Source organism: Argentina silus (genome assembly GCF_951799395.1).
Source record: "Argentina silus genome assembly, chromosome: 11".
In the NCBI taxonomy this organism is placed as follows: domain Eukaryota; kingdom Metazoa; phylum Chordata; class Actinopteri; order Argentiniformes; family Argentinidae; genus Argentina; species Argentina silus.
This window is the reverse complement of record NC_139665.1, coordinates 9,695,668-9,716,671: the sequence shown is the minus strand read 5'-3', so window position 1 is coordinate 9,716,671 and position 21,004 is coordinate 9,695,668. Positions and strand designations below refer to the sequence as shown.

At 43.3% G+C, this 21,004-nt stretch overlaps 1 protein-coding gene across 1 annotated transcript in view; it reads right to left on the bottom strand.

Annotated features, from left to right (window-relative positions):
• Positions 1–21,004, bottom strand: part of LOC310811908 (integrin alpha-11-like) — a 45,314-nt gene that overhangs the window by 20,863 nt on the left and 3,447 nt on the right. Inside the window, exons 2-10 of the mRNA XM_083680252.1 lie at positions 16,575–16,686; positions 5,872–5,981; positions 4,846–4,937; positions 4,443–4,557; positions 4,180–4,307; positions 3,886–4,034; positions 3,174–3,318; positions 2,803–2,968; positions 2,269–2,339 (exon numbers count right to left, since the gene is read on the bottom strand). Of these exons, the coding sequence (XP_083536378.1) occupies positions 2,269–2,339; positions 2,803–2,968; positions 3,174–3,318; positions 3,886–4,034; positions 4,180–4,307; positions 4,443–4,557; positions 4,846–4,937; positions 5,872–5,981; positions 16,575–16,686 (1,088 nt within the window). The remainder of the gene's footprint in view (positions 1–2,268; positions 2,340–2,802; positions 2,969–3,173; positions 3,319–3,885; positions 4,035–4,179; positions 4,308–4,442; positions 4,558–4,845; positions 4,938–5,871; positions 5,982–16,574; positions 16,687–21,004) is intronic.

Here is a 21,004-nt window from a genome sequence, read left to right as displayed (position 1 = left end):
ACACACACACACACACACACACTCTGGATGGAAACATTCAATACACTCGTACATAGACTATGATATTTATAGTGTGTGTGTGTGTGTGTGTGTGTGTGTGTGTGTGTGTCTGTGGTCGAGAGAGCCAATGTTAGATGCAGCAGATTAATGAGAATGGGAAAGGGTGATGATAATGCACGATGATGATGATGATGATGATGAGTAAATCCAGAGAGACAAATTTCCCTCTCACTCAGCCTTCTGAGGCAATGATCCCCAATCCCAGTCTGGAGCAATAAAGCCTACTCCAGTTCTTTGTGTTTTTGCAGAAACTGTACCCAGAAGTGTCTGCATTAAGAGTTTGACATCCATTTAAGCGCTCTGCCAACAATAGCTTAAAAAACAATAAATGAGTCAAAACGTAAGTCTGCTCTATCCACAGTCATTATTATTATTCCTTCGTCCTTCTCCCAGATGGATTTAAAATTCATCGCAGACATTTGGAGGATAATAAATCAAATCTCCATAGATCCTTCTTATTACAAATGCTTTAGCAGAATGCACGCACACACACATGTCCCAACACCTGCATGAAGCACACAAATAGCCCAGCATTTTTATAGAAATTGCCAAAGGGTATAGGCACATTTTTTCGGTGACTCAGTAAACAAAAGGAGATACTCTGTCATAACACAAGTAACCACAAGCATAGGAAGAAGGAAGAGCATTTGTTCATTATTTGTTCGTCCTATGTTGACTACATGTCACTATAATCATAGGGTTCCCGAGCCTAATCTAGTCCGTCCTCTGCCATGTATTATATGCAGAGTGCACATTTTCCGAAGGTTAACAGAACACTTGTGACCGCTTCCTGAGAAATGGAACTGTCTGCTCATCAAACTCGTGATTCATACGCTGACCCTACGTCAGTTTCTGACAGCCAAACTATCCTTTGTGGGTATCTGTTTTGGTGTGTACCGTTTCTATAGCAATTGAAACTCCCAAAACAGCAACGCTCCATAAACTAGTGACCTATTTCTACTGGCAGTGTACATAAGGACATGGCAACTCTGCCATGTGGACTGGTCTGGTTGGCTCAAAGTGACAGTGGTGCAAGCCAGTGCTGTGACAAAATGGCCTACATACATGCCAAAAGGGATTATTAAGAGAGCCATTACCAGTATACCTTTAGGATATGCATATTGCATTGTATAGCCATAGTTTAGTTTAGCAGATGCTTGTATGAATAGTGACCGTTAACACATAGGCCCAAAGTGTATTCAGTACAGAGAATGTGGCCTGTGCAGGAATCAAATCCACAACTCTGGTGTATTTAGCACTATACCCAAACCACAACATCAGACAATATCCACAAAGCCAAACAAATACACAAGCAGCTGATAAAGCAGTGGCTATGACTTCCTAAGGCTGAATGGGAGACTGGGACGTCTGGTTATGTGGGACATAAGCAGTATTCCAAGTTGGCACACTGAATTTGACAAAACCATCTGGGGCTTTCGGGACATTTTTTCTCCTTTAAAGCTCCTGAAATGCTGTCCAAGAAGTTATCCTACCCTCAACACTCGGGTTGCCTTTGTAGAGCAAGTGCTATCCCTGGAATCCAGCGTTTTGGAGTATGGAATTTCCAGCCTTCCCAGTCCAGTCACCCAGCTGCAGTTTTCCTATTTATTCTTTTAAACAGGGGACATATTTATTATTCCCCAGACAGATTGTGCTTCAACTGTGGCGTGGAACTGGAAAATCAAAGTTATTGCATCAGCAAACCTGAACCTGGGACCCAGATGGAGAGAAAGAAAAAAGGAGAAATGAAATAAATAAAGACCTGTACATGGGGGAGGATAGCTTGATGACAGTAGAAAACGAGTGACTCTAGCCGTCACCTCTCTCTCTCCAGAGCCGAGGCCAACACACCTGCTACTATCAGCTCTGGACGATACCAAAAGTGTGAACGTGAAAATAAGCCCTCTTTCCAGTCTCTCGTGAGGCTGTCTAACCCTTCACTAACACAATATGTCGCCATGGGGAATACGGGGTGTCGGGGTATTCCCATCATTGGAAGACCACAGTGGAAAAAGGTCTTGTGTCTCCAGTCAGGGACCCCTAAATCAGGATGACCTCCCCTTAGGGGCCACACAGCAGAAACCGTGGGGGGATAGGGAGGGAGGGATGTGATGTGATGGGGGATGGATGGATGGAGGAATGGAAACCAGAGTTGATACAAGTGTTGACACAGAGAGTGTGGAGAGACATGGCGGTCGTGTTACTCACCTCTACGATGTGAGAGGAGAACCCAGCCTGTGACATCTGGAGGCCAAACGCTGTCCCATTCTTATTGGTCCCTGGAAAGAGAGACCAGGTAAGTACAGCGGAGGCCTATGGCAATAATTATTATGAAATCTTTATTTTAGGCAAGGGAGGTCCCACTGAGACCAAGGTCTAACTAAAATGATCTATCCAAGGTAGATCATTTATGCTGTGATGATCTATCTTGAGGCACAACTTAGAGTCTAAAGCTCTTAACCATGGACCTAGTCTTCATGTGATGCAAATAAGCACATCTAGATGGAGTCATTTTCATGGATTGATAGTCTTTGAATGTACTGATCTGTGAACCATCATCGCCCAGATGTTTAATGCATTCACATCCACTTTTGAGCAGAATGAGTATTCAATTCAAGGTCAGGATATGCTCAAATGTTGTTGCGTATGGTTTACTTTATTTGTTATTGTTACTGTATGTCACATTGTAAACACATTATGGGGTTGTGTGGGTTTGGTGAAGAACATAGTCATTTTTAATACCTTCCAAACTGAAGATCCTCTCCCCTAGCGCATCCACAATATCCTTCAAGGCTGACTCGTCTGTTACATTGAAGAAATGTTTGTCATCAGGATCACTGGCGATGTACTTGATCTCATTCAGGAAAGCTTCTGGGTTGATCCCACGCCGATTGTAGTAGCCAAGAACCTGGAGAGGACACCAAGGCACGTGTCATGAGTCATAACTGGTCAAACAGCGTTGTCCGCTAGTGACCCATTTCACTTATTGTGACTCAATGATTTTCTCATCAAATGTGGATAATAAAGTAATAGCAGTGTTACTACACATGTATAAATCATGATTAATGAAAGTGGATCAAAAAGGGAGGGTGGAGAAGTAGAGGGACACTCACAGCGATGGCGTAGCGGGTGATTCCATCCTTCTCACTTTCCTCTATCGCCTGCTGGAGATCAGGGCTGTCGTGGGACTCCCCGTCTGTGATCACAATCATCACCTTCTTCGCTCCTCGTCTTCCTCCTGGTTTGAATGCTTGAGAGCTGTGAAAGTTGATGAAGTTGATTTATGTATCATTGCAAAGCAGAGAAGTTCACAGTCTCTTGGTGATGCAGTTTCTCCACTTTTTATTTTTTTTCATTTCCGACGTGCAACAATAAAGAAGGACACACCAACAGACACACTGATGAAGTGCCCAACAACCTTGCGGCCATTCAGCCAAGGGGTTTTCAAAGCTGCTGTCTCACAGGGACACGGTCACAGATGTTTACAAGCTGTGTGTGGTGCAGGGCAGATGCTCAAAGGGCAGTAGTCTTGCTGCAGAAATCATGCAGCTGGCACTGTCTGTGCCCAGTGTGGTTAACTTGTCTTTTATGTCCCACTCCTTACATTTTGGGTTAGGGTTAGGGTTATAGGCTGAAGAGATGTGACAGTTCATCAAGTTCCTATAGTACAATAATTCAATTTGTGTTGTTATGGTAGCTCCCAGCTGAGAAGATCCATGCAACCCATCCACATTATATACAATAGCTTGTAGTATTGAATAACATGGAAATGGGGGAGATACAGGTGAGAACATTTTTGATTGGTTTTATGTCGAGGAGCTGTACCGAGCCACGTTGATTCCGAGTGCAGTGTTGGTCTCCTCTCCACCACGCTGGTCAATGCTGCGAGCTCTCTTCACCACCTCCTCAACAGACTTGAAGTCATTCAGATGGAACTCATGGACTACCTTCTCACCATACTGCACCACTGCAACCTAAACAACAACACATTCAGTTCATGCAGTATAGGACAACCATACCATGACAGCAAACACAAACTATGCAGTATATGAAGACTCTAAAGTGTGGCTATATGTGGCTGGGTTAGCCTTGATGATAGGAATCCAATTCCTAACACACCTGTATCTGGCCTGGTCCTATGTAGAACTTCTGGAGGATGTTGATAAGGAAAGCCTGGACCTCATACCAGGGGTAGATGGAGTTGGAACCATCCAGAACGATCACTATGTCCATATAGGTCTCACACCCTAACACACATTAATAAAAGAGTCTTCTTCATGTAACAGTCAAGTCTATAATAATCAATCATGAGTTATGCTTATGGGGAACAATCCATAAAACGTTAAAAATCTAATAAGAATGGGGAGGTGCTCTGTTCTTACTCTGGAAGGCAGGAGCGATGGTTCGGGAGAACTTAAAGCTTGCATTGACTCTGGAGCATATCCCAGTACTGTAGTAGGAGCTACCACACTCGTAGGACCACAAAGGTCCACAGGCCTACAACAGAGAAGGTAACACTCAGCATAAAAACACCATGTGAGGCATAGAGTTATATCTCAACAAGGAAACTATGTGGAATTAATTGTCCTGATTTCATGTTTTTTTTTGTAATATATCTACAACTTGCATCCTATAATCATCTGGTGCTGGGTTTATAAACAAAACATGATCTAGTAAACATGCCAGTTTGTTCTTCTTCATGCACCCGTATTAACAGTATTCCCAAAAATATGTTGCAACCGCATCCACAAATATAATCCCATGATGTTATGATGTATTCCGAACCACAAAGCTGTTGTCTTTGGGGTTGGACGTTAGAGTCATTCCCAGCCTCATCTTGTCCTTCCTCTCTGAGACATTGGTCAGGGATATCCTTCCTTGGGGAAAAATACAACACAGCAACAAAGCAAGGGCAATGTTTAAGATAACCAGCTAACTTTGTAGTGTCTATTGTTGTATAATGTCATGTACATTTAAATACAATCTAATGACAAATGACCATCTCTTGACTGAACATTGAAGACCTGTCCATTGAGACAACACTGTATAAGTAGTCAAGAGCTCCCTCCGTCTGGGAACTTGGTTTGTTACAGCAGTCTAACCAAGCGTAGTAGTGTCTACATCCTTTTACTACACCATAGCTGCCAGCTTGTTCACAAGTCTTGCCGTGTCTATCTTCACAAGACAGATGGGTCTCATCTGACAGAACATGTGCAATACTTAGGAGTACACAGATGTGGAAATGTACATAAACTGTACAATGTAGAATAAATGGTATGGTCGCCAGATTTCTGTCTCACACACATCCCACCGTGACACAGACATACTCATGTAAGCACATGTGTGAGGAATCCATGTGCGGAAACACACACATACTCTATGTAAACATACAGTGCCTTCGGAAAGTATTCAGATCCCTTCACTTTTTCCACATTTTGTTGTGTTATAAACTCAATTTATAATGGATTAAATAAAAACAAATTGCCATCTATCCACACACAATACCCCAGAATGACAAAGCGAAAAATGTGGAAAAAGTGAAGGGGTCTGAATACTTTCCGAAGGCACTGTACTGTAGTGAACAGCGGGTTAGAGTCGCTTGCCCTAAGCGAGTATCGAAATCACAACTTTCCGCTTACAAACCGGCCACGCTAGCTACAACACCAAGAGAGTTAACTCCCTTGGCGGAGCTGCTAACAGGCCTTACACAGGGTCCTTACAATACAAACATATAAACACACAACCAGAGATTGAGGCTCACTAAACAAATCATGACAAAACGACAAGGGAGACACAGTAGTGACACCATACCTAGGTTGAGCTTGGAGCAGCTACCATTGGATCGTTTGTTCAGTGGGCATTTGTATACATCTCCCGTCTGGTGTGGGCCATTGGTTTCATATGGAGCTCCCACCAATAACCTGTAAAACACAAGACCAGAAAGTCAGGATTGTCACAAATAATAATTCAAGTCGTAATATAAATCGTGAGAAAAGTATCATCCAGTAGTATCTTACATCAGTTGTTAAATCTGAATGAAATAGTGAGTATTGCAATCATTTTGGATTATTTGCGTCAAAGTCCCCAAATAAGATAATGACAAGGCAATTGACTTGCCAGACCCTTTAAAAGATGGAAGATGGTACCCTTATTGGTGATTGACAAGATTGATACTATATGAATGAAAGTACTTCCCAAGTTTAGGGAAGGCACATTATGGGTTGTTCAAAACAAGTCAGAAACTCGGAAATATGAACCATTTGAACGGCCCCAGGTAATTACAAGTGGGGAAACTGGGATCATCCTGGAGCGCTGAGTTTCCGACCTGTAGTTCCCTGATGTCATGTCATCAAGAAAGTAACCGCGAGCATGGCAGGATTTTCAGAAAGCTTACGCTCCGTGAAGTGGAAATATAACAACAATGTTGAATACGCCCTGCAGTTTTCGTGCATGAGATGTGTTTTGGAGAGTTGTAAACTTGCAAAATTGAAAGTTCAAGCGGTTACTGTGAATCTGACCAACCATCACCTGCGGGCGTTCATGTTGTTTGGAGTTTATCAACCTCAAATGACTTGAATGCTCCGAACTCGGAGGTCTGGGAAAAACAGTTTCCCAAGTGATTTTCTTTTTTAAACGGTTATATCTGAGTGTTTAGGTGACTTTTTGTTCCTTCCTCCCTTTCTTCCTGTTTATTTTGTTTCTTTTTCCATGTTTGTGTTGTCGTTTCTGTTTTGTGGTATGTCACTTTGATGTTCTAAAATGAAAATAAAAAGTATACAATAATAAAAAAGGATTTTGTGGAAAGTGTGACAACTAACCCAACAATTGGTGAACAATATTAAGATATCACAGGCTGGTCTTTAAACTCTGTGGCTGCTGTAACCCGGTGGGAGTATAGCCATGTCTGTTAACATCTCTCCTGATCCTAGACCACCATGCACATAAACACACTGGCCCATAAACACTGAGGCTGAGACTATATTGACCCCTATACCGGTACACTAAACACACACTCAGACACACGCGCACAGACACAGACACAGACACAGACACAGACACAGACACAGACACAGACACAGACAGACAGACAGACAGACAGACAGACAGACAGACAGAGAGAGAAGATGGTGACATAGACATATGAGGGAGGGGCACAGTGCCTTCGGAAGTATTCAGGCCCCTTCACTTTTTCCACAGTTTGTTGTGTTATAGACTCAATTCAAAATGGATTAAATTAAAAGAATTTGCCATCAATCCACACACAAACTTTGCTGTGACACTCATAAAATTAAAAAGCTAAAATGCTAAAATGTAGTCCATCTTAATGCAAGGATAATAGTTCATGTAATTTTGGAATTAATATCTTTGTTTTTATAGGGTCTCTGATTTGCATAGGAATCAATTACACACTGTCTGGATTAGGATACTTATGTACATGTACAGAAATGAAATTTCTAAAAACCTGTTTTTCGCTTTGTCATTCTGGGGTATTGTGTGTGTATTGATGGCAAATTCTTTTAATTTAATCCACTTTAAATTGAGTCTGTAACACAACAAAATGTAGAAAAAGTGAAGGGGTCTGAATACTTTCTGAAGGCACTGTAAAGAGAGAGCTAGTCAGCAGCAGTAATCAGGAGTAGGGCACACACATCTGTGACAAAAGGGGTGTCCAGAGGCTAAGCCTCACCCACATACAGTATACAGTACTACGGGTCACCTAGGACAGCTGCATGCTATCAAATTGAAGACCCATCCCAGAGGAATTTCACCAGTCATGCACTTCCACCGGTCACAACCCCAGTTCCCATTAACTCTTATACAAGTGGGCTGAGACTGAGTTTATTGGGCATTTATTGGGTAGTGTAGTGCTTGTGGGAGATAATTCTGCACTTGACTTCAGAGTTGGTCTTCAGTGTCAGGTCAAGATGGTCTTGTAAATGTGTCTGTCTGTGTGTGTGTGTGTGTTTGTTTGATTGTTTCATGTGGCGGAGAATGTAAAACACTGAGTGTTTATGTCCAGGGCTGGCTTAACAGATACAAGCCTAAAGGGAAGAAGTAATCCTGAAGTATCTCTAGGATGAGGCTTCTTTCTATGAAGTCACTATCCGATTTCATCAGTGGAATTCAGCCTCAACAAACCGAGGCACGACCGATTCCTCATTTCTAATTGGCCAAACGGACTATCAAAAGTTCAACTCCTCCGAACATCACTGTAAAAAAAGACGGATCCCTGTCATCCCAATTGTCACGGGATGACTCCCATAGAGAAAAAATTGGCTCAGTCTATAATTAACAGATACAACAGATTTGTGTAGCTGGGCCCTAATGCTGCCAATATATTTATATGGAGTTAGATATAACGGGAGTTCGGGATAACAGACCACATCTCAACTCACCTCAACATCACCCTTTACTAATTACCTACAATGTACCTACCTGATCTACCTGTTACCTCTGGGTGTTGCCTATCGCATCCCTCCACCTTCCCTGTTCTTTTCCCTTCTACTTGTTTACAGTACTCCATCTCTGCAGGATCTCAAAGGGGGATCCTGCGACGTTCACGGCAGAAGCCACACAGCAGATACCTCCAGGGCTCTGTTGTCAAAATATTCAGTCCTCCCCCCTTGATCCACCCACCATCAGGCAACCAACCTCCATCGAGATTCATCATAGTCCTAAATCATCTTCCACAGTAATATTTCTGTTCAACTATTTTTCTCATTAGATTCTCCATCAACGCATTCAGTGGTACAGTAGGTGTGATCTGTTAACTTATGAAGTAAAAGTCAGAACTTTCAGTATCAATCAGAAACATCTATTGACATTTTGAGGTCTACCCTTCTGATGTTTCACTGTATATGATGCAATCTTTGTAGATAGAGGCTCTATGGTTTATTACAAACAACACCTACAACATACTGTGTATCTAATCAACATCATCAGAATGTACCATCTTAATCCTACAAGAGCTTCAGCTCATAGGTCAGTGGTTAACAGAAGCAACTGACAAACCCAAAAGGATGCTATTGTGCAGAGGAACAGTTCACTCGCTGGTGCTAAGGTGCCAGAGAGGGAAAGAAAGACATTCAACACCACTTCATAGCAAAACTAGACCACCATCAACTGACTTCTACGACTTACAGGTCAACCACACCGACCTCAAAGCTTCAAAAACAAGTCTCAATTTCACTCTTCCATGAGGTAATAAAGTTGAGTTGGGGTTCATGTAATGGTCTCCTAATGCCTCTGTAAGCAAATCATGACACAGGACATCAACATTCACAAATCTCCAAACAACTATGATTGTTAGAGATGATGACATCATGCAACACTGAAGATTTATACGGATCCTCTGCGGACATTTTAGCTCAACTGAAAAGTAGGTGTTTGTCAGTATGACATGTTTAAAAACCTATTGTGGAAACAGAGGAAACCCTATCTGAAACAGTGTTGATAGAGTTCATGTCAAACACTTAACAACTAAAGCTATGTGATTCATTGTCTTTTTTTCAGTTGGCTTTTCTGGAAACGAAGACTTTTGGGGAGTCTCCTCAGATGACGACGCTGACAAGATGGCAGAGAAGCTTTTGGTAAAACACACAGCCACAAGCCTCATTGTTGAGCAATTCCTGCAAGGCAGTCAGCCCACTACATGGTCAAACATGGCACAGAGCTGGTTTGCCAATCAGCTAGCTTCGCCACGCTGCAAGTCACAGAGCTGGCTGGCCAATCAGTTGGCTTCACCACCATTCACCTCCTGAAAGAGGAGGTGGGAGGCAACTTTGAGCCACAACTGTGCTTCAGAGGTCGACTTTCCTCCCAAGAAGAGGAGGTGGGAGACAACAATGAGCCACAATCGCGATTCCGAGATTGGCTCTCTCCTCCGAAGAGGATGCAATTCGGGTTCCATGACATGCATTATGAATGATATGCATGACTTGGGGACATCATTAAAATGTGTTTGTGGTGCTGGGACATTTTTTCAGAAATAAAAGTGGCCCTACCAGCAACAAGTGAAATCCTCTCATTGACTTTGTTAAGTTTGTCTTTACAGAAAAGTTGACACATTAACAGGAAGAGGTCAAACATACATTTGTTTAATCTATTTAGCACTTAAGACTGAGGACATAAGACATTGAAGTACTCTGAACACAGAGTAAAAGTGGTACCCTAACTGAGAAGAAGTCTAAATTAATCTTTAGCTTTGGATGGTTGATAGGATTTTCATTATGATGACTGATGATGATTACCATGGCGATAATGATACAATCAAAGTAGAAACGACTATACAATAAACATTGTCCCCCACAAATGATGTAGGGGTGAGAGTAATGGAGAAGCCTGTGAATGAAGCAATTCATTTATTCAAAACCTTTTACTCTGACACTCTGTTTTACAGTGCTGTGTCCCCGTTGCACACAGGGAGGGCCTTTCTCTTGGTGTGATCATCTTCTGTGACCAAATTATTTGTCTGCCAATAGGGTACTATCGTACCAACTCTAATGATATACAGTATGTGACCAAAAACAAAAATTTGCCTCTCAGTTTTGGTTGAAAATTTTGTCACGCCCTGCACTTCCACCTAGTCTGTGCCAGTGCCTCCGTCTCTCCTGTCTGTCTTTGTCTGTCTGTTGTGTTGTGTGTGGGCGTGGCCAGGCTTCGTTTCCCTGTCACTCATCATCTCCACCTGCTCCTTCTGCTCACCTGTTGGTTATCTGCTCATCACCTCGCTGTATTTAAACTCCGGCGTCCCATCCTCTCTTTGCCAGATCGTTGTTTGTTGTTTCGAAGACCTCGACCCGGTTATCCACCTGTCAGCCTGCCTGCCCGCACTACCCGCCTGTCCTGCCTGCCTCATCTACCTGTCCTGCCTGCCTCGTCTACCTGCCCTGCCTGCCCAACCTGCCCTATCTGCCTGCCCTACCTGCCTGCCCTTCCTGCCTGTCTGCCCTACCCCGTTTGCCATTCCACCCTGCTTTTCCCGTTCCCTGCTATTCCCTCATTAAATACCCTGTTATTTTATATTCGTGACTGTGTTCCGCGCCAGGGTCCATTAGCTCTGACCTTAACAGTTTTATGTTCAATACAGTTGCTCAATAAATCTATATCTTTGGTTTGATACTGTATATCTGGAAGTAATTTTTAATCTTCAGTGTACAGCATACAATATGTATCAAGTATACATTGCATTTATCTATGTGCAAATATAACACCATAATTATATGCAGCTATTTTAACACAGGCTGAGGCCAACTGGCTACAGTGGCTGTTAAAACAGTGCTGCAGCACACAGCCAGTCTATGACTGACCTACACACAAACAAATGGTGATGGGACTGTGTCCCGTGCCAACTATCCAAGTCTCTCAGACTCTGGAAATGATTTTCACCTCAGGAGCTCCAGCTGCGCTCATATTTTCGTAGCTATTAATATCATGATTATTGCTGCAGTTATTGCTGTCTCTCTGGCACTGGGAGATACTGTAGGGAAAGTTCAGACAGGGACACTGCTACCTTGCTGAAAGGGGACCATTGTTTGTCATCGACTTGGAGGTCTGCTTTAAATCCCAGTCAATTTCATGAGGAGCTGTTAAAACAATCACCAGCTGAGGATTCATTAGGGTCAAACGCTAGCATGGTTGCTGAGAAGGTAATGGAGTGAAAGGAAATAATGTGACCCAAAATGGCTCCCCGGAAAATGTATTCTCCCACAGTTACTGAAGAATGCAGGGTTTGGGTTTGTGGAAGCTGCCATACCCAAGCTGAATCCATTATTAATGTGCTAATGTCTTTCACATTTGGAGGGAGAGACGCATACGTTGTGAAACCGCACCTCTGCCTGTAACACGGATGTGTGTGCAACGTCAATGACATGCCCTCTCATCACATTCCCTTTGCATGTACATTGACAGGGTCTGTGTCCCCCCCGGCACAGTCAATCCCAAAAGGACTTGCAAAATACATGAAATACAAGGACATTCAGGCACTTATAAAGAAATGTCTACGTTGAAGAACAAGAAGAATACGATGGCTCAAGCATTAACATTATTTTTACAGGATGAAATTTCACACACTTTCAGACTGGGCCAGGGTAACTCATCAGGACAGGGATCCAAGACGGCTGTCACATGGGACCAACATGGACTCATTTACCCTCCTCAGAGAGTGTCTGATCTGAGAGACTGTTTAAAAACCACACAGTGCTGGACAGACACGTTGACCAAACACACATTCTTGAAATCGTAACCTTTCCCCAACTAGTGTTCAAGGACAGCAACATACTGCCCATAGCTCAGTTACGAGAGTCTTGACACATCAATGGAGTCATGGTAAAAGAGTCTTCATGTAGAAAATGCATAATATTACAATTTATTTACAATATAAACAATTCTAAAGCCTCAACAGATAAGTCATTGTTCCTCAGACACTTTACTGCATTGTCTCAAGATCACAAACATATAAAATGTCTCATAAATGGATTGCCCAAGTCAGTCAACAGGCACATAGATACCAAGAAGTGATTTTTTCGAAAGCTGGTTGGAATTTTAACTCAGCTGTGTCTCCAGTTCTCTCCAGACCATTGGTCATAAAAAGCTCATTTATAGAGTCGTTTTCATGCAGAGACTGAAGCTGTGATCTTGTTCCTATCCAAATACCAAACTAGCTTGTGAGCACTGGTGAAATCACACAGCTTATTGTAAGACTGGAAAAGTCGACAGAGCTATGGTATTTGGCACAGATGCTTATGGGCAATGTCAGTAATCATTACAATTTAAATTCCTTTGAAAGCTCCCCCAAAGTGCAAGTCCTTTGTGTGTTGCATATTACATTATTATTATTATTTGAAAAACAATGTACGGTAGCTAAAAGCTCATAATTATGCATAAAAATCGAATAGTCAGTTAAAATGGCAGTAACTGTATAGAAAATGTACTTACTCCACCAGTTGAATAAAAAAATGAATAAATACACATCTGAATTCTGTACTGCCTTCAACAGAAATTCCTTAAACAATGTAATTCCGAAAACAGTGCTCAAAAAAAATACTTCAACTGCTCACAATTTGCTAGGAATGCAGCTGACTTCCCCACAAATCATGAGAATGATCACAGAGAGGGACAAACAGAGGATCACACACACACACACACACACACACATACACACACACACACACACACACACACACACACACACACACACACACACACCAGTGACAACCTCTGCTCACAGGTCATCCGAGGTGCCGTGACATTGGGTGAACATACACTTATCCACAGGGGTGCCATCTAGCACTTCAAAGACCCATTTCAACGACTAAAACAAAGCTTCACCACTCATTTCCCTCTACCCGCTGAATTCCTGGCATATCAGACACATTCAATCCATCATCTCCAGAAAAAACAACAAACCCAGAGTCTGAAAACAAGAAAGTGAGACTTGATGTTGCACAACACTGGCTGTTTTAATGGGGTTCTGTTCCCCACATGATGGGCTTGGGGCTGAGTTCACGTTTCACTGATTGATATGTGGGGCAGTGGACCAAGTATTGGGAGTCTCAGACTTAGCCTAGGTCATTACTGGGGAGATCAGATTACTGATAAGTCTCCCACAAATTCACCATCTAGTGGACGTAAAATGACAGCAAAACCCAGGGGAGCTTAAAGCATAACGTTCAATGCCCGTCTCATAACAACATTCAGCAAACATTTTGAAATGTGTCTTAGTACTGTATGTTGCAAATCAGTCACGCGTCGGCCTTACAGCCAGGACAGAAGAGTGTGGTTGACCCGTCTACAAAGGTTGCCATGCAATCTACATAAACATATGCAGTTAGAGTTCTCTGGACCACACTGTGTTCTGTCCTCACACACACACTCCCCTCAGACCCTTGGACTCCTTGGCCTGACAAACCACAGCTGACGAATGTTGCCATACCCCCCTTCTTCCTCCCCTCTCTCCACCATTAAACACTCCCCCACTATGCTCCTAAAACTCCCTGGTTGACTGGGTCGTCTGTGGGCCAGGCACGGGGGCTTCTGCAGGACCCCTGTGAGGCTACATATGGGGCCGCGGGTCACAGTGGGTTGAGTAAGGTAACTGGTGTTATTAGCATGTTATTATTAAGCCTTCATGAACTAATGGCTTATTATTATGACTATGCAGTCATTGCTATTGCTGTTAAATGACATAACAAAGGTAGACCAAAATCTTTCTCTTTAAAAAAAACGAAGGAAAGCTTTCCTGTAACACGTGTTAATCTTGATATTATTCCAAATGATTTAATTGGCCTAGTAATTCCATATGAATACGACGATCATAATGACAAATTCTCGAAAACCCACTGAACGACTTTAATGTATCCAATCCCAAACCAGAGCCTCTTGAGTTTCTGCAGAACACAGACAATATTGCCCAATGCCTCCTTCCATATATGACGATGTATTTATCTCTCTCAGAGGACAGTTACCTCACACAAGCGAGTTGCCTCCCGTGGGCTGCGGCCTAAATTCTGCATATGTCAACCTCATCAGACCCTAACAACGGGACAGGTTAGCATGGTAGGCTGAGCAGTGTTCCGCATGATTAAAAGGGGATTTTCGCTATACCTGACAGTGTCCCCAGTATAAGGTCAAATGTCAACCGTGCGGGATAAGAAGTCGTTTCATGCTCGTCAGAGCATTTGACTGCAATCTGCAGTGACACACACAGACACGCATGCACACGCGCACACGCACACGCACACGCACACACACAGACACACAAGCATGCACACACACACACACACACACACACACACACACACACACACAGACACACAGACACACAGACACACAGACACAGACACACACAGACACAGACACACACACACACACACACACACACAAACACACAGGGGGACATACTGTATCCTGTATCCTGTATCTTGGGCCAGGTGCTACATCTTGCCTAAAACCTGTCAACAGAAGCTATGCCTATAAGATGATAATCAGCAACTGTACTACTCTGATTGCCAAGTGCAATCACTTTTCTCATCTGAAGCATCTAACAGTGCCAACTTCAGCATGCAGAACTGTACATTGATTCCACACACACACACACACACACATACACACGTGCACACACACACACACGGCAAGAGAGCTTGAGTAATACTTGGGTAACACAGTAACAAAACACTACAGCCAACTCTCCATGGGGTTGCATACACACTTCCATATTATTAACTGCACTGCCCTTCACTTCTTTTATACACTGGTGCCTTTGTATCAGCAAGACTGTGCTCTGTGAACTGAACCTCAAGTCTTATGTTACTGTAGCACTGATCACTGCCAATCCCCATAGGGAGACCTGTTGAAAAGGGAATGGGAAACTGGTATACTGGGGATGTATTTGCCGATCTGACAGAAACTGTTTATTAGACATAGTGGCCATAGTTCATCTTTTGGGTTAGATCAGGATCACTCAAGCCTCTTAATGTGCTGATTTAGGACACACACACACACACACACACACACACACACACACACACAGCCTCCACATTACCTATAGAGAGATCTATTGGGGGTATTTTTATTGAAGAACTATCTGATGACTGACATATGCAAAACCCATCTGACATGAAATCAAAATGTTTCCTGAATACGAAAGGTTGTCCTGACATTCTCATCGTTGGCTAATTGAAATTGTATGACACAAACATTCAAACAGTCATTTTGAAGGAGGAAGTGACAGAGAGCAAGTGATCGACAGAGAAACTTCTGATGCCTTTACACACGCACGCACACACACACACATATCACCTACAACAGGCCTCAAAGCACATAGTGTGTCATGTGTTGTGTCCTCAGGAAGCCCCTCAGAGCACACAGCTGGAGCTGGGCATAGCTCCAGAGAACCCTTTGGCCCGCAGGCAAATTAACGATGCCAGCGACGAATCCTAGCCACCCCACTGCCAATTGGCTTAATAATAGTGTGTAGGATATAATGAGTCAGGGTCTGCTGCTATGAGGTAATATGATGAATGTGAAATGTCCAGCCTCAGGCAACTTTCCACACTACAGAAGCTAAGCTTGCTATCTTTCCTGGCGATGAAACAGATACAGTACATCTCTCTGTCTGAGACTGCTGGCTCCAGAGACAAGACATTAACAGTGTCTTCTGGCAGCAAAGGATGTTGAACTGTAATACTGCACTTCACCTCCCACCTTTAATTAAACCCACTGTGCAAAGCAGTTGTTGCCATGATGGGAGCATGCAGAGAGTAAAATGACTTGATCTTCTCTCTATTCTAGAGAATGTGTCGTTATACCTTTGTTCATATTTAATGGGATAGTAGTAGTTCACCATTGTAAAATTGCCCAAATGTCAGTGACATCGATAAGCATACTCTAATAAGCCTGGTTGAATCACCTCAAAGTAGCTGCAAATCAATGAGGACTCATCGACCGTACCAGGAAGTACATGCTTTTTTTCCTCTCTCAAATAAACAGTAGGTAAATGTAAATAAGCGTCTTACCACGTCTGTCCCCCAGCGACGTGTTGCTGGACCGTGTATCCAAACTGGGCTTGCTTGGAGCCCTTGATGATCCTGTGGTTCCTGGTGTCGATGTTGAAACAGTCACGGAGCCCTTGTAAAAGACAAGCAAACACAGCCCATCAATATCTTGCTTGGACAGCACATTATATATACTGGCTGCTATGACAGCCCTTTCCGAAAAACCTGTCGCTTCTGCGATGACCTGAAGCTCTGTGGAAAGATTTTATGGTGGTAGAAAAACAAGAATTTTGGGCCAAGTTATACAAAGAGAAGCATTAAATTCGACGGAAACAGGACGTGCGTGATTGAGAATTTCAGCCGTACGAAAGTGGCGTCTCAGCTGTGAAAAGCTGGACACCAGCCATTCTGATGCTCATTCTGGAATGAACCACACATTTGCTCTTAAGAGTACCGAAAATACATAATATATGTAATATTTATCTCCCATGAAGATATCAGCATTCATATTTCAATTATTCTAATGTTGGGACCATGACGTGTTATGGGGTTGCTGTAAGCCCCTGTGTACAGGACTGTAGCTGTAGCTCTAAGGAGCATATAAGCTAGCACGTGTGAGAGGGTGATATTCATCTTACCGTGACATCAAAAGCATGCTACTGCTCATACTTAAAGGCCAAGACAACTATAGGATTCTTCCCTGGCACATGGCTGGTTAAGTCCTAACACCTGGCCTCCAGTGCCTCTTAAAGAAACAAATACTGCCATGGAGGTCTGTGACGACATGTGGGTGTGTGTAAGTGTGTGCGTGTGTGTGTCTGTGTGTGTGTGTGTGTGTGTGTGTACATGCTATTCATCTTCATTCCCCTCATTCCTGTGTGGAGCCTAGGCCTAACCTCTCACTCCTTGATCTCTTGCTCTATAAACACAGACTCGTCCTGAAGGCATGCCAGATATGAACCCTGTAGGGACTGAGTGTAAACAGTAGAGCTGTCAGTCACTGACTTTGATTGACAGGACCGTCTGTGAGTGTGTATGTGGGCAGGGCTGGAGGTGGAGGTAGAAATCGGAGGACGGCTCACTGTCATGCATGGAACGGAATGAGGAATTCCTCATTCCTCATTCCATTCCATGCATTACAATGAGCCCATCGTCTGATTTCTACCTCTACCCCCCTCAATGAAGACAACCATTAACTCTACTTTACAGCACACAAGACTGGATGTCTATAAATCATAGATGTAAGGACTGGCCATCTGACTGGGGAGTTTCTTTCTGATGACACATTTATATCTAACCCCCTTTTTCTTCCTGTCAACGAGATCTGATCTGTAAATCTACCACAGGTGCTAAGCCGGAAAACATCAACGATTGCGACCCAGGCTCCTTCCATCCTGTTTATTTCTGATAGAACTCAAGCAAAGCCTCCTGAAGCACTGTGGTGAAATCCTGATTACACCATGTGGGAACTATAATTCACGGACAAGCTGAGTTCATTACGTTGAAGAAAAAATCTAAAGCTGCAAATAAAACCATGGGAATTGATCAAAGAGACCCTCGATGGTGTCATTTTATTCTCCTTCCTCTGTGCAATCAGAGCACGTGAAAATGGGAGAAAAATTCAATCTGGAATTTATTCCAATCTGGATCAAATTAAAATGCTTATCAGAAAATGTCAGCCATATCTTGCTGTTACCAGATAACCCTAAATAGTGTATTAATGATAATAACATTATGCGGCTTTTCAATTTCCACCAGTGGAAGAGAGTATGTTTGGTGAGGAGTTGGAAGCAATCAGAAGATATCCGCTTTGGTTTGAACGCAGACTGGATGAGAGAGAAAGAGAGAGAGAGAGAGAGAGAAAGAGAGAGAGAGAGAGAGAGAGAGAGAGAGAGAGAGAGAGAGAGAGCAACGGGAAAATGTAATCCTCCTCAATAGGAATTCCTTTCAATCCATCATCATCTATCTTCTCCATAATCTTCACCTGTACTGTATCTCCGTTTCATCAGTCTACTTTCTCATAACTTTGTCTCTGTGGTGAAGTGTGGATACAGCCTGGATGACGGATGTTTCAGCTACTCTGTGTGTGTGTGTGTGTGTGTGTGTGTGTGTGTCTGTGTGTGTGTGTCTCGGCTACTGTACGGTCAGGGTTCATGTTGGGATTTCCATTCGAGCCGATGTAGACAATTAAGGGGACATATTGGATTACAACTGAATTACAGCCAAACGTATACAGTAGACTTGTGTCTAGGTTGGGGTCATATCACGAGTTGATGACAGTGAAAGAACACACCTCTCCAAGGAGGGAAGAAAAAATAAAAGATCAAGACAGCTTTAAATGTCATTATGCTTAATGAGATACAGAACCTACTCAGTTTTTCATTGAGTATTATTGCTAGAAAATAATCTGTTTTTCACAGTCGGGGACCTTCATGTTAGCTGAGGAGATGGAATTTATTGAGCATACAAACACAGACCATCCCCCCCCCCCCCCCCCCCCCTGGCTCATGTCCAGTCTGCTCTACTCTAAGCCCACTGTAACCCTCTGCCCTGCATACAGTAGAGGTTCCTACCCTCAGCTCCATACACCGTTCTCCAAGGCTGCAATATCTGTGAGGCTTTGGGGTCAAATCAAGTCCACTTTACTACTGTACCGTATATCCCATGACAGGAAATCAATCTGTTCGCTGGTGAGAGTGAGCTTGGTAAAACATCTAAGTTTAAAAACAGACACAACAAACGGTCTCTATCAAAACATTTGACACGTGGGGTCAAATTGAGGTCAGTGGCACAGAGAGACAGACCAGTGACTCAGTTGTGGGTAAAGTATTACAGGCTTGAGTGACCACACTAGTATTCCATTTACTGTAGAATGAATGGCCAATACATTCAGAGCTTCGTTCTATTAAGCTAGCGTGGATATTGAAACACAGCAGTGTTGAACACCTTGGTTAAGATGTCGGCAGAGGTACAGTTGATGGGCACAGGGCCTCAGTAGAGATGGAGTGTGAATTGAATCAAATGGGACGATGACGTGTAAACTGGTTTAGAGCTGAGCGTTCAAATTCTGCTTCTACAGTAAGGTGAGAAAGTGCTTTTCAAGAGCTCCTTTACAGGAAACAGCAGCATTCCTTAGAGAGCGATATACTGGTGTGTTTTAGAGTAGTAGGACCCGGGAGGGAACATAGATGAGACTCCCCCTTCCAGAGTATTAGCACAACTGATAAATGTAGTTTTTTTTTTGCTGGAAATCCTGGGCCAGCTATTCAGTCAAGTTTAACTCTATCGTTGAACAGTTAGCTTGCGATGAAGAAGAGTCGTCAATGGCCTATGCTCCATGAAGGGCCTTAGTAAGCATGTCAAGAAGATTGTTGATAAGACATTAGTGTATATCTTGCCATCTTGAATGACATGGTCACAATATAAACTCTTGATTCACGAATGTGAAAACCTCCATTCAGGACAACCAACTCAGTGTATACCATTCATGTAAATATTGACACATTCCCCACATTGTTCATTTCCTGTTGCATGAATGGTTCACATGTTCAGCTGGGTCTTTGATCCTATCCCCCATATTCTTATGTGGAGTCTTGTTTATGCAAACCCGTAAAAGGAGGGCCTAATATAGATCATTGGAAACATGTCCATATGAACAAGTTGTCAGCAAGTATATTAATTAAGGTAAAATACAGCATTTAAACTGCGTGATCAAGGAAGAAATTATGCCTGAATAAATCATTTTTCAGAGTTGTGGGAGGGAAATTAGAAATCTGTCCTGTGTGTTTTCATAATTTTCCCAGCCAGGCCAGTTTAAGCAACACAAATGACTCACAAATGGCTGTGCTTTGATGGCTCTGAGGCTTGTTACAGAAAGCAAACTGCCCCAGATATCATCACAGAGCGGCTTTGCTGTACTCCAACTAAGAAAAAGAGAAAAGAGCCGAAAGAAGGGGAAGGAGAAAGAGTCGGAGCGAAAGAGTGGAGGGGATCCAGTTTCCATTTCAAACCCCTAACGTGGCAGAGCAATTTAATATTCCCAGTAATATCAGCAGCTCCTAAAGCCGGGCCGGCCGGAGTCTTGCCGGGTTTCCTGTGTACCGGTTCCCCTGCCCAGATAAATAAACCACAGGCCCGGTGGCTGCGGGCGCGTTGGGACCCACTCTGGCCTGCCGACGCTGCCTTTGGCCCGGAACCAGGCTGCAGGGGCTAACCACTGCAGCCCTGTGCAGACACTGAACAGCCCCATGAGCACGTTACACAGGCCAGGGGAGAGATACTGCCTTTCTGCCTACAATGGATCATCACAGGGCATGCTCTGAAGGCCAGGGGAACAATAGCAAGTTTTCCACAGTGGGGTTTATGCCGTGCGTGCCAGTGCGTGCCAAGACCAATTGCTTTTCCACAGTCAATCCTGGGTTTCAACAGGGCTTACTCCAGGCCTATTCGGG